General features: G+C 42.6%; 1 protein-coding gene across 2 annotated transcripts in view; it reads right to left on the bottom strand.

Moving 5' to 3' along the window:
* The window catches only part of SMCHD1 (structural maintenance of chromosomes flexible hinge domain containing 1), a 164,544-nt gene that overhangs the window by 5,368 nt on the left and 143,880 nt on the right, over positions 1–15,296 (bottom strand). For both annotated transcript variants that reach the window (XM_079784345.1, XM_079784346.1), the window contains exons 46-47: positions 11,581–11,742; positions 6,708–6,822 (exon numbers count right to left, since the gene is read on the bottom strand). In XM_079784345.1, the coding sequence (XP_079640471.1) occupies positions 6,708–6,822; positions 11,581–11,742 (277 nt within the window). The remainder of the gene's footprint in view (positions 1–6,707; positions 6,823–11,580; positions 11,743–15,296) is intronic.

Raw genomic sequence — 15,296 nt, 5'->3', positions numbered from 1 at the left:
CTAATACCCTCTTGAGTTTTGTGACTATAACTCTTTCTGCAATCTTATTAAAAATTACAAAATTTAAAAAGTTAGGTTAAATTATCTCCTCTGGTTGGTTTTGCTATTTTTCTCTCACATGCACATGCATGACAATTCTTGGTTTTATGATTATACTAGAGGCCCAATGCACGAAGATTCGTGCAAAAATGGGCCTTCCTTCCCCTGGCTGCTGGCACTGCCTTCGCTCCGGCTGGAGTCACATTTTCCCTCTGGCCTGGAGCTGCCTTTCCGCCTTCCCATGCTGTCCAGAGGCCCTGCCCCCGGCCACTCGGCACCCATGTATGCAAATTAACCCGCCATCTTTGTTGGGTTAATTTGCATACTCACTCCTGATTGGCTGGTGGGCATTGCGTAGGTACAGTCAATTTGCATCTTACTCTTTTATTAGTGTAGACTAGAGGTCCAGTGCACAAAATTCATGAACTGGTAGGGTTCCTAGCGCCTGCCAGCTGCCAGCCGGGTACTCCCTCCCTTCTCCCAGCTGCCTGCTGCTGCCACAGGCTGGGGACTCCCTCCCTTCCCTTGGCCAGCCCCACCCACTGAACTCCCGGTTGAGGGGACAATTTGCATACTACGCTTTTATCATACAGGATTTAAGAAAGAGTATTGTGCTGCTGGGCTGGATTTCTTCTTCTGTTATAAAAACAGAACCATTTGCCCATCAAATCTCCTTTCTGAGTGGAAATTTAAAGTGGGCCAGGTCAGAGCAGAGTCAGTGGGTCAGCAGGCATTGCTTTAAGTGTGTGGCTGGAGAGCCAACTATCAGGTTGTTAGCTCCTGAAATGCCAACACTGGACAAACCTCTAGGGTGCCATCAACGTGTATACCTAAAACCAATATACCAACATTTAAGTAAATAATTATCCCTGTTATCTAACTTCCTGGTGCAGCTGTAATGCCTGGAAACAAGGGAACAGAGCTTTCAGTTTTGGTTTGAACATCTGGCATAGTCTAGGCTATGGTTTCCTCTCCTTTTCCAGCTTCTCCCATCCCTCTTTTGTCTCTGCCCTTGTCTTTACAGTTTTTCCCAGTCCCTCCTTCTCTACTATATTCTAGCCTTGTTTCTATCTTATCACCAGAAAAAACTTCAGTCAAATGTGAAGGCAGAATGAAGACATTTTCAGATGTGCAAGGGCTCTGAGTTTCTTTGGATAAACTTCTCCTAAGAAAGTTATAAGAGAGAAAGACAAGGATTCCAAGACACAGTGGATTCAACCCAAGAGAGTGGCCAAGGAAGGCCCAGGAGGCCTACATACTTAGTACTATGTAGGAAGAGTATGTGATCAAGACAAATAGAAGGGGTAGGGGTAAGGAAGGAAATTAGAAACTCCAGAAAAAAATTAGTAACATCCAAGAAACTGTCTAAATAAGAATTGGATTAAAATTTCACATGATTTTAAGAAATGATCCAGTATGGAAGATTTATTTGATTCTGATGTTTGGAATACTGACTGGTGACCTAGAATTTTATAGAGAAGGAAATGTAATCCGAGCACCCAGATTTGCCTAGTACTAATTGCTTACAAAGCCAGAATAATGTATGTGGTTTACTGTTCTCTACCTTTGAAAAAAGCAGGGAGGATTTGGTATAACAAAATAATCACGATAGAGAAAAAAAATCTAAAATAATTCAGAACATTTCAGTCCACAAGTCATTAGGTGGGCAGGTAAGATAAACCTCCACACCAGGTTGGGTGAGCTGTACTGTCTGAAAGCTGATAAGACAGACATAAGTATATTTAAAAAATGGAGGCAACAACAGAAACTAAAATTAAACAGTTAAAATAAACGTTGCCTCTAGCGAATGGGATAAGGTGAGGATGCATAGGATACAAAATTTCACCATCATAAGCTCTTTCTATACTTGTGCTGTCCAATCTGGTAGCCACTAGCCACATGTGGCTCGAGTACTTGTATTGTAGCTAATCCTAATAGAGAATTGTTGTCTTCAAAATTTTAAAGACTTTGTATGAGAAAAAAAGGATTTAAAATACCTCAACAGTAATTTTTTCATGCTGTTTACATGTTACAATGATAATATTTTATATACTAGATTCAGTAAGACCTATTATTAAAACTAATCTCAGTTTCTTTTTAACATGACTCCTAGAAAATTTCAAATCGCACGTGTGACTCACATTATAGTACAACACAATCTTTACCGTTTGTTTGATTTATATAATGTATGACATTGTAAATGACAGTACTATTACTAACAACATAATGATAAACTAAAAAACTTTAGCCCATACCACCTCTGAATTGCTACAAAATCTTAATTAACAAGATCCAAATCAGTGACATCGGTAGAAGTGCTGTAACTGTAAGGTCTTGGCTAATTCAGTGCTGAGGCTCAGATGAAGCTTCAATATTAAGTACTTTAGTTTAAAACTGCTCAGCAGGAATTTCTTCACTGGCCTCTTAGAAAACTGGAAAAACACTCCCCATCTTTAATAAAACACTCATTTAAAAATTATGGGGAACTTCATAAAAAAAGCTTCAGTAATTATAATACTTTGTTCAATCTATTTTGATAGTTACATATTTTTCCTCCTGTAGTATTTTAGAGTACATCCCAGGCATATTATTTAACTGATAAATACCTCAGTACACATTTCTTTTTTTTTTCTTTTTTTGTTTTGTTAATCCTCATTGGAAGATACTTTTACCATTGATTTTTAGAGAGCATGGGAGGAAGGGAAGGAGGAAGGAAAGAGGAGAAGGAGGTGAGGGAAGAGAGAGGAAGAGAGAGAGAGAGAGAGAGGGAGAGAAAGAAAGAAAGAAAGAGAAAGAGAGGAACACTGACGTGAGAGAGACACATCGATTGATTGAGTCCTGTACACGCCCTGACTGGGGCTGGGGGTTGAACATACAGTCAAGGTATGTGCCCAAGACCCAACACTCTAACCACTTTTCCATACCCGCCAAGGCCACATTTCTAATATATATTTATTTTAATGTAAATACCATGATGTTTTTATCCTATATAATAAAAGCCCAGCAACTGAATGGTGGAATGACAAGAACAACCATTTGACCAGTCACTACGACATGCACTGACCACTAGGGGGCAGATGCTCAATGCAGGAGCTGCCCGCTGGTGGTCAGTGTGCTCCCACAGTGGAAGCAGCTGCTGAGCTGACTGGGATAAGCGGTGCTCCCACAGCAGGACGATCCCCCAGGCCAGTGGTCGGCTAACCGTGGCTTGCAAGCCACATGAGGCTCTTTGGCCCCTTGAGTGTGGCTCTTCCACAAAATACCACGTGCGGGAGCACACGTACAGTGCGATTGAAACTTCGTGGCCCATGTGCAGAAGTGGGTTTTCGGCCTGGGCAAGTCTATTTTGAAGAAGTGGCATTAGAACACTCAAGGGGCCAAAGAGCCGCATGTGGCTCAGAAGCCGCGGTATGCCGACCACTGCCCCAGGCCATGCCCCCACCAGTTCAGGAATTCCATGCACCAGGTCTCTAGTATATATATAAAATTAATAATTTCTTAATATAACCAATAGCCAAATGATATTAAAATTTCTCCAAATCTTTTCAAAGCTGACATTTTAAAGATTCAAATCCAGATCCAATAAAGGGTTACATACTACATTTGATTGTTTTATCTTTCAATCACTTTCATTCTACAACAAACAGTTCATCCTACTTTTACATCATTGATTTATTGGCAAAAGCAGTCATCTTTCCTGTACAATGTCCTAAACTTGACATTCTGGATTTGGTTGACTGCTTCCTGTGGTATCATTTAACTTGTTCCTAAAGTTCCCCTATTTCCTGTACACTTGATAAATTGAGCTTTTCTCAAATTTGTGAGAGATTTAAGCTCTAATGCCTTAAGGCACCTTTTATATGGAATGAATTAAATTCCTACCATGCACCCCACTTTTATTCACCTAGCAATATATGGCACACAACGAGCATTCCAACATTTACTGCATAAATGTAGAATATCCTACCTAATAAAAGAGTAATATGCAAATCGACCCTAACTCCACTACACACACCCACAAGCCAATCAGGAGCAAATATGCAAATAAACCCAACCAAGATGGCTACAGCCAGAGAGAGCAGGAGGGAGGCTTGGGTTTTCTTGGTAACAAAGGAAGCCAAGCTTTCCGCCTGCCGTTGCCGGCCTAAGCCTCCACTCAAGGCTACAAAGTTTCAATTACAGAGGTAAACAAATCCAAACAGAAATGGCGGCAGCCACTGAGCTGGAAAGAGCAGGAGGCAAGGGTTGCCCCCGGCAATGGAGGAAGCAAAGCTTCTGCAGCCCTGGCTGGCCTAGGCCTCCGTTCCAGGCTACGAAGTTTCAATTATAGAAGATATACAAACCCCAAAAGAAATGGCTGCCAGCCACTGAGTGAGCAGGAGGCTTGGCTCCGCTCCAGGCTACAAAGTTTCAATTGTAGAAAATACATAAATCCCAGATACCAGGGCCTCTGCTTGGGCCGCTAGGGGGTGTGGATGGCCTGCAAACCACCACAGGCCCTTCACCCAGGCCACCCCACACCCCAAGGGAACCCCCACCCTGATCCGGGATACCCTTCAGGGCAAACCAGCTGGCCCCCACCCATGCACCAGGCCTCTATCCTATCTAATAAAAGAGTAATATGCAGATTGACCATCATTCCAACACACAAGTTGGATGCCTCCATGTGGTCAAAGATCCTGCCCCCATGTGGATACAAGATGGCCGGCACAAGATGGCCAGCAGGGGAGGGCAGTTGGGAGGGACCAGGCCTGCAAGGGAGGGCAGTTGTGGGCAATCAAGCCTGCAGGGGAGGGCAGTTAGGGGTGACCAGGCCAGCAGAGGAGGGAAGTTGGGAAGGGACCTGCAGGGAAGGGCAGTTGGGTGGGACCCAGGCCTGCAGGGGAGAGCAGATGGGGGGGACCAGGCCTGCAGGGGAGGGCAGTTAGGGGTGACCAGGCCTGCAGGGGAGGACAGTTAGGGGCAAACACGCTGGCAGGGGAGCAGTTAGGCATCAATCAGGCTGGCAGGGGAGTGGATAGTGGGTGATCAGGCTGGCAGGCAGAAGCGGTTAGGGGCAATCAGGAAGGCAGACAGGCGAGCAGTTGGGAGCCAGCAGTCCTGGATTGTGAGAGGGATGTCCGACTGCCCGTTTAAGCCCGATCCCACCAGTATCAGGCCTAAACGGGCCGTCAAACATCCCTCTAGGGGTCCCAGGTTGGAGACGGTGCAGGCTGGCTTGAGGGACACCCCCCCAACCCCCCCGTGCACAAATTTCGTGCACTGGGCCTCTAGTCTATACTAATAAAAAGGTAATATGCAAATTGGTCACGATGCCCTCACAGTAACAACTGAACAGCAGGCTGTGTGGGGCGACAAGGCCGGCAGGGGGTTAGCAAGGGATGACCAAAACGACTGACCAGCAGGCTGCGTGGGGCAACCAGGCCGGCAGGGGGTTTAGTGAGGGACGACCAAACAACTGACCAGCAGGCTGTGTGGGGTGACCAGGCCAGCAGAGGGGGTCAGTTAGGGGCGACCAGGCCAGCAGGGGGGGCAGTTGGGGGCGACCAGGCTAGTGGGGGGGACAGTTGGGGGTGACCAGGCCAGCAGGAGGGACAGTTGGGGGTGACCAGGCTGGCAGGGGGGGCAGTTGGGGGCAACCAGGCCAGCAGAGGGGGGACAGTGAGGGGTTACCAGGCCGGTGGGGGGGGGCAGTTGGGGGTGACCAGGCCTGCAGAGGGGCGCAATTGGGGGTGACCAGGCCAGCAGGGGGGGCAGTTAGGGGCAATCAGGATGGAAGGCAGAGGAGATTAAGAGTGATCAGGCTGACGGTGGAGGGGTAGTTAGGCGCAATCAGGCAGGCAGGCAGGTGTGCAGTAAGGAGCCAACGGTTCCGGATTGTGAGAGGGATGTCCGACTGCCAGTTTGGCCCGATCCCTGGGATTGGGCCGAAACCGGCAGTCAGACATCCCCTGAGGTGTCCCGGATTGGAGAGGGTCCTGGCTGGGCTGAGGGGACCCCACCCCCCTACACGATATAAAGGGCATGGATACCAATTCCAAATACCACAGTCTCAAAGGAACTCCTCATCTAAGGTCAATATGAGACATGTTTACAGGAAAATTAAAACTATATTAAAGGCTATATTAAAACTTTTTGAAATAATGTACAAGAAACTCTTGTACCATGGTATCCTTCTGTGTGATAGTTTTCTTACCATTGAGTTAGGTTGCAGATGGCTTTGTTGGTTTTTTGGTGAGCTATCTAAATGGTATATGATTTTCTAAACCAAACATTATATGCAATTTTAAAATAAGTAATTGTAAAATGGTTTTGCATATTCTATACTTATCAAGTTGCTGATCCTATGACGCAGAATGCAGTTTTTTGAAAGTTAAGCCAAACAAGAGAAGAGCAACTTATATCTTAACATTAAATTTTAACATATAAAAATAAACTATAAAACTTTCCAAATAATTAGCAAACATTATTTAGAAAACTGGAGTATCCTAGAAGAATATAATGGTTATATCTTCTTTCATTATCCATCACTTAGTTCAATTAAAAAAATGCTAATTCCAGCTCAAGGGGGAAATTAGAAATAAACTCACACTATTTTTTAAAGTATCATGAGACAAGAGTTTTGATAAACTAACCAATGATAACTCTCAGGTCATAAATAGACTCACCTATTTTGTCTTGTAACTTCTCTTCTCATTCTTTTAGGAGGATTTGGACAATCTGTCATTTCAAGCTTTGTTGGATGAAATAATGAATCACTGCACTTACGCATGGGAGTCACACCTATAAAGGTAGAAAATTAACTTTTAGAAGACTGGAATTGTAAGCAAGAAAAGCAAATACAGCCCTAGCTGGTTTGGTTCAGTGTTGGCCTGCGGACTGAAGGGTCCCGGGTTCAATTCCAGTCAAGGGCACATGCTCAGGTTGCAGGCTTGATCCCCAGTAGGGGGCGTGCAGGAGGCAGCCGATCAATGATTCTCATCATTGATATTTCTGTCTCTCTCTCCTTCTCTCTTCCTCTCTGAAATCAATAAAAAAAAAAATAATAAAATAAATATATATATAAATATATATAAAAGAAAAGCAAATACATCTTAATTTATATAAAAAGAATGAATACAGGGAGAAACCAAGATGGCGGCAAAGTTAAACAACTAATCTGCTGCCTCGCACAACAATTTCAAAAATACAACTAAAAGACAAAATGTCTACCACCCAGAACCACGGGAAAGCTGGCTGAGTGGTAGATTTACAACTAAGGAGAGAAAGGAGCACAAACGCTGGAGAGCTGAGGTACGGAGGCGCGCGAAGCAGGCTGGCGGCGGGCGACTGGGCGCGCGGCTTTTCTTCAAACCGAAGGGAGACAAGCTCCTGATCACTCTGAACTCCAGTTTCTGGGGACACGCGGGGGACCCAGACACCTACGGGGAGAAGCTGGACTCTCGGCCATCAGGTCGGAAAGCGAGAGTGACTTTTTTGCAGAGGTGTGCCCAGCAATCATTGTTTTACTGCACTGGAGCGCGGGGCGCAGGGACTTGGAAACGCGGAAAGGCAGAGACGGCTGACGCCAGCCATCGCTGTTTGCCATGCCCTAGCCTAGTGACACCCTGAGACCCCGCCCCGCACATTCTACAAACCCTCCCAGGCTCCACACAGCGGCTTTTGCATATAAATGGCCTGTTCTGTGGCAGCTTAACCAAATAAACTGCAGCTCCAGTCAGACTGCTCCAAAACCGCCCAAGCAAAGGAGGAGAAAACTAGTTCTTGCTGTACCTCCTGCTGGGGGACACACAGTACACAAGGGTACACCAAGAGTGTCCACCTCAAGTAACTGGGAAGCTGACCCATTGAACCAATAGGACACCTAGTACACAAAGCTACCCTACCAACTCAGGGAAGCAGCGAAAATGAGGAGGCAAGGAAACAGATCACAAACCAAAGAAATGGAGGAGAACAAGTGACTGGACATAGAGTTCAAAACCACGGTTATAAGGTTTTTCAAGAATTTCATGGAAAAGGCCGATAAATTCAATGAGACCCTCGAGGATATGAAAAAGGACCAACTAGAAATTAAACATACACTGACTGAGATAAAAAATATTATACAGAGACCCAACAGCAGACTAGAGGATCGCAAGAATCAACTCAAAGAGTTGGAATACAAAGAGGCCAAGGACACTCCTCCAGAGAAGCAAGAAGAGAAGAGAATTCAGAAAGTTGAAGATAGTGTAAGAAGCCTCTGGGACAACTTCAAGCGAACCAACATCAGAATTATGGGGGTACCAGAAGAAGAGAGAGAGCAAGATGCTGAAAACCTATTTGAAGAAATAATGAATGAAAATTTCCCCCACCTGATGAAAGAAATAGACTTACAAGTCCAGGAAGCACACAGAACCCCAAACAAAAGGAATCCAAAGAGGACCACACCAAGACACATCATAATTAAAATGTCAAGGGCAAAAGACAAAGAGAGAATCTTACAAGCAGGAAGAGAAAAACAGTTAGTTACCTACAAGGGAGCACCCATACGATTATCAGCTAATTTCTCAACAGAAACCATGCAGGCCAGACGGGAGTGGCAAGAAATATTCAAAGTGATGAATAGCAGGAACCTACAACAAAGACTACTCTACCCAGCAAAGTTATCATTCAGAATTGAAGGGCAGATAAAGAACTTTACAGATAAGAAAAAGCTGAAGGAGTTCATCACCACCAAACCAGTATTATATGAAATTCCGAAAGATATTCTTTAAAAAGTGGAAAAAGAAGAAGATAAAAATTACGAACAACAAATACATATCTATCAACAAGTGAATCTAAAAGTCAAGTGAATTAAAAATATGAGGAACAGAATAAACTGGTGAACTTAATAGAATCAGAGGCATAGAATGGGAGTGGATTGATAATTCTCAGGGGGAAAGGGGTGTCTGTGTGGGGAGTACGGGAAGAGACTGGACAAAAATCATACACCTAAGGATAAGGACAATGCGGGGGAGGTGAGTGCAGAGGGCGGGGGTGGGAACTGGGTGGTGGGAAGATATGGGGGAAAAAAGGAGAAACAATTGTAATCTGAACAATAACGATTCATTAAAAAAAAAGAATCAATAAAAAAAATTTATATAAAAATAATCAATAATACTGAGAATGATTCTTACTACTCCTGCTGGGAGAATAGTTGAAACCATTTATCAGATGACTTAGAGGTCAAGAGTGTCTGTAGATTTAAGTTCTGGATCATTCGCATTCTTTCTTATGGTTGAACCTCTTTAATCATTAATATTCATCTTCATGCTAACAAAATAAATGTTAACAAAAAGTAAAGTGGAAACCAAGATGGCGGCATAGGTAAACACCTAAACTGCTGCCTCGCATAACAATTTTAAAACTACAACTAAAAGACAGAATGGACATCATCCAGAACCACAGGAAAGCTGGCTGAGTGGAAATTCTACAACTAGAAGGAAAGAGAAAAGCACACTGAGATTCAGAGGAGCTGCAAATGGCTGAGGTATGGAGACGCGCGCACGTGGAGAGGACAGGTGGCTGAGTGCCTGGCTAGCTACCCCAAGCAGGAGGAAGACGGAAGCTCCCGACTGCACTGAACCCCAGTTCCGGGCAAGACCCTGGGGACCCAGACTCATACGAGGGGAATCTGGACTGTCTGGAAAAGAGAAAAGCACACGGAGACTCAGGGGAGCTGCGAAAGGCAGAGGTCAGGCGGCGCGCGCACAAGCGCGAGCGGAGAGGACTGACTGCTGAGTGCGCCACTGGCTTTCTCAAGCGGGAAGGAGACAAAAGCTCCCGACTGTGCTGAACTCCAGTTCCAGGTGAGAATCTGGGAACCCAGACCCATTTGGGGAGAAACTGGACTGTCTGGCAACGGGCGAAACTCAAGGGTGGCTTTCTCTCAGAGGTGCTTGCAGCGATTACTGAGGGACACTGAGACCCAGGAGCCTCATAGGGCAGGGCTGATGGGAAGCCAAGGCTGTATGCTCTGCCCTGAGACTCTGCCCCATTCAAGCTGAGCACAGAGGCTTTTGCAAGTCTTCTCCCATAAGGGTGTCTTCAGCACAGAAGTTCTCCCAGCGTAGACACAGCTGATCCTCACAGCCAATTGGCCTGGAGGTAAATTCCTCCCATTGATACCAACAACAATCAAGAATTAACTACAACAAGGCTATGCACACAGTCCACAAAGGGGTGCATCAAGAGTGTCCACCTCAGGTAACTGGGGAGGCAGAGCCACTGGGCCCTATAGGACACCTAGCACACAAAGCTACTCTACCAACTCAGGGAAGCAGTGAAAATGCGAAGACAAAGAAACAGATCACAAATGAAAGAAATGGAGGAAAGCAAATGACTGGATATAGAGTTCAAAGCCACAGTTATAAGGTTTTTCAAGAATTTCCTAGAAAAGGCCGATAAATTTAGTGAGACCCTCGATGATATGAAAAAGGACCAACTAGAAATTAAACATACACTGACTGAAATAAAAAATATTACACAGAGACCTAAAAGCAGACTAGAGGACCGCAAGAATCAAGTCAAAGATTTGAAATACAAAGAAGCAAAAAACACTCAACTGGAAAAGACAAAAGAATCCAAAAATTTGAAGATAGTGTAAGGAGCCTCTGGGACAACTTCAAGCGAACCAACATCAGAATTATGGGGTGCCAGAAGAAGAGAGAGAGCAAGATACTGAAAACCTATTTGAAGAAATAATGACTGAAAACTTCCCTCACCTGGTGAAAGAAATAGACTTACAAGTCCAGGAAGCGCACAAAACCCCAAACAAAAGGAATCCAAAGAGGACCACACCAAGACATGTTGGAGACCGGGCTGGCCCTGGCAAAGACACATCATAATTAAAATGCCAAGAGCAAAAGACAAAGAGAGAATATTAAAAGCAGCAAGAGAAAAACAGTTAGTTACCTACAAGGGAGCACCCGTACGACTGTCAGCTGATTTCTCAAGAGAAACCATGCAGGCCAGATGGGAGTGGCAAGAAATATTCAAAGTGATGAATAGCAGGAACCTACAACCAAGATTACTCTACCCAGCAAAGCTATCATTCAGAATTGAAGGGCAGATAAAGAGCTTCACAAATAAGAAAAAGCTAAAAAAGTTCATCAACACCAAACCAGTATTATATGAAATGCTGAAAGGTATTCTTTAAGAAGAGGAAGAAGAAAAAGGTAAAGATAAAAATTATGAACAACAAATATATATCTATCAACAAGTGAATCTAAAAATCAAGTGAATAAAAAAATTTGATGAACAGAATAAACTGGTGAATATAATAGAATCAGGGGCATAGAAAGGGAGTGGACTGACAATTCTCAGGGGGAAAGGGGTGTGGGGGGTGTGGGAAGAGAGTGGACAAATATCGTACACCTATGGATGAGGACAGTGTGGGGGAGTAAGGGCAGAGGGTGGGATGGGAACCGGGTGGAGGGGAGCTATGGGGGGAAAAAAGAGAAACAATTGTAATAAACTGAACAATAAAGATTTATTAAAATAATAAAAAAAGTAAGCACATACTTAGAAGCTGTTGCTCCATTAGTTTCAGAGTTTTCTCTCGTTCATCAAGTTCTTGTTTTTTCTTCTTCATTTCAGGAGATTGCAGGTACTCTAATTCACTGTTAAGTTCCTTGGTCAAACTGTTCAACTTGTCCAGAGCATTACGATACTGTTGAAGAAGATCTGCAAAGAAACCAAAGGCATTTGATTAAAATTACTGATATCATATGAAATTAGAGTTTTAGGAAAGAAGAATTAGCAACATTGGGTACTATGTTACAGTAACATGTGGGAACTATTTTTAAAGCCACAAAACATTCAATGTAAACAAATGAAATAAAAAAGCACACTTTAGACCTGACACAAAACTATTAGCCTGGTAAATTTTAATTTTCTTCAATTGCTTGACTTTAATAAATTTATTTCTGTGTAAGGAGTTTTCTACATTAAAGTGCTCTGTAAAGTATCTAACTCCATATAGACAAATTTGAGGAGAGATGCAAATGCATTAAAGGCAGCACTGTTAGAAAATCCCTGTTCCTAACAGACATGACTGTTACCTTAAACACCGCTTTCAAAGATGCAATTTTGATAAAATACTTATTTTTTTTTAAATTTTAACTTTCCTTATATTACTTTTCTTAAAATGCAGTGCAACACAGACAATAGCCAGAAGGAGAGGGGGGTGAAGGCTAGATGGAGTGGGCAAAGGCAGAGGAGGGGGGAAGGGGGATGGAAAGAGTTTTTGTTTGGGGCAATGGGCGTATGATGCAGTCTGTAGATGATGTTTCATTGAGTCGTATACTTAAAACCTGTATTGTTTTGTGAACCAATGTCACCCCAATAAATTCAATTTAAAATAAGTTAAACTAAATGTATTAAATTATTCAAATTTGAGACTATTAATTGTCTGTCTGTATGATTTACTTGATACTAAATATTAAATACAGTGACTACACTCTAGTCCAGGGGTCAGCAAACTACAGTCCACGGGCCAAGAATGCTTTATACAATTTTAAATGGTTATATTCTAAATGGTTATATAAATACCTTCATACTACCCTTGATTTTGCCTCTTGGCTCACAAACCCTAAAATATTTAATGTCTGGCACACACAAAAATGACCAATATTCATGAGAATGAAGTAGTTTACATATAAAACTGTGAAAGATATTATTTAAGAGTCGGGTGATAGTCTCTTTACTTTTTCAAATTGATTTTAGAGAGGAAGAAGAGGAGAAGAGGGAGGGGAGAGTAAGGGAGGGAGAGGGAGGGGGAGAGCGAGAGAGAAAGAATATGAATGAATGAGAGAGAAACATTGATAGGCTGGCCTTCCGAACACGCCACGACGGGGGATGGAACCCGCAACCTGGGTGTGTGCCCTGACCAGGAATCAAACGCCACCTTTTGGTGCACAGAAAAATGCTACAAACATCTGAGCCACACCGGCCAGGGCTAAGTGTCTGCTTTTCAATTAAAGAAATTAATGTATTTACATGTTACTGAAGGTCTTATTTTCAATCATCTTATTTTGTAACATGTAAATATTCATTTCTTCCGTTTTTTGCTCTGATTTGCTGTTACCTCATATTAAATACTATAATGCAAAACACTGTGTAGCAAAATTATTTGAAGACACTCTGCTTGTAATTGTGTTAATACAATTTTTGTGGAAGTAGTGTAATTGAAAATTGTTTTTTCTCTGCAAACATCCCATGATACATTAGAAGGAGGATCCTCAAAGCTCTGTTTTATCTGGTCTTTACAATGCTGGTTGATTCAGGAGGGAAAATCTCACTCCTAGGAGTTGTAGAATCTGAGTAGTGTTAAAAGATGCACTCCAGGGTGAAGGTGAAAGGAACTGAAGGCTGCTGCTGAAAGTCTCAGAGCCATTTCTGGTTTTGTCTTGTCTGTTGCCAATCTTCTTTGAATCTGTGATTGCTTCCAGTTTCCTTCTAATACATTCCCTTCTTGCTTCAAGTGGTCAAGGATGGCTCTATTGCTTACAACCAAAAGTACTTTGTACACACCAGTAATCTTAAACTGTTTCGTTTGATTTTTAAAAACTGTTTCTTAAATATTTGAATTTTTATTGTTGAATCATTAGTCTGTATATGGAATGTATCTTTGAAATATATATCCAGAAGGATTAAGTATCTGTTATATTTCTAAAGTCCTTATATTACCTGTCAACCTTACATATATAAACAATCAATAGAGCACACAAATCTTTAATTACAATCTTTTCTTCCCTAAAGTCTACAGATAATGCCTTATGGTTATACTGATATCCAGGTACCCAGGTAAACTGGAAATTCTGTTTGTATGGCACTTATATATTTTAAAGTACCACAGGTAATTCTTTTTGTTTGGGAACACTGCATAAACTGTAGTGCTAGAGTGATAAGGGTTGAGGTTTTTTTATGTCGATTCACTGCTTCCCCCGCCCCCGCCGACTTCTTACCGTTCGTTTAGATGTTCATTTATTGTCTACAAAGAAGATTTTTGTAAGCATTCAATGGCATCATAAACTGAAGTAATGGACCTCTGTATTGTGTATCATTTTAATTTTCTATATATTATGATATTTTGACATCTTTAAAAACCTTTCTGGCTGGGAAGCAGACTGCCCCTCCCAGAGTTAGCCAATACTTGAAGACAGCAAAGGGCCCAGCATACCTTTGATATGTAACTAATCCAGAGCCAAACCTCTATCTGGCCTGTGCACACCAAGACCCAATATTCTTCTGCCTTATCATCTCACGGCCAGTTACCAGGCAACTAGCTAGAGACTACGCCTATAACCCAAAGCTCATTGGAGTGGCTCATCCTGTGGTATGTGGCTCTCCCTCAGAAACCCCCATAAAGGCGGTGGCCTCAGCATTCTCCTTCCTGTCTTCTGCCTCTTAACCACATGGGAGTTTTCCCATGTGGCCCTGCACGGTGTGTGGTGACTTCTGTCTCTAAGACTTGTGAGTGTCATAAACTTTGTTTTCCAGAGTCTTCTCTTTCTCCTGTTATAGCTGCACCTGACTAACCATCTCATAAAAGAATATAAAACAACTTCTTCCCACTATGTTTCCCAACTACTATTCCAAAATCGCTGGGGGCTGAAGTAATAATGAAAAACTGAATACTATCCAAATTCCTCAGCAGTGGAATAAAGAAATAAACTATGGTATATTTACACAATATAATACAATCCTGCAATGTAAATGAGCTACAATTATGCACACAGTATAGAGTGAACAAAGCCAGACACACAAAAGAATATGCAATGCATGATTCCATTCACATAAGGTACAAAAATGAACAAAACTAATCTATGCTATTTTAAGTTAAGAAAGTTGTTATTCTCTGAAGAGGGGGGTTGTTCATCTTGCGAAAATTTATTAAGCAGTATGTTTATGAAATGCACATGTTTCTGTATGTTTATCACGCTTTAATTAAAGTTAAGAACAAAATATGGTATATACACACAACAGAATATTACTCAACCCTAAAAAGAAAGGGTTTTCTGACGTATGCTATAAAGTGGACGCACCTGAAAGGCATTAAGCTAAGTGAAATAAGCCAGTCACAAAAGGACAAATACTGTCTGAGTCCACTTATATAATGGGCCTAGAATACTCGAATTCACAGAAAAGAAACCCTAGTAGCTGTCAGGACACCGGGGCAAGGGGGCAAGATGAGCAGCTGTTTAACCTTTTGCACTCGGATGTCGAGTGTGACTTGA

The sequence above is a fragment of the Cnephaeus nilssonii genome, assembly GCF_951640355.1.
Source record: "Cnephaeus nilssonii genome assembly, chromosome: 11".
NCBI classification, from domain to species: domain Eukaryota; kingdom Metazoa; phylum Chordata; class Mammalia; order Chiroptera; family Vespertilionidae; genus Cnephaeus; species Cnephaeus nilssonii.
This window is presented reverse-complemented; position numbering and strand designations above follow the sequence as displayed.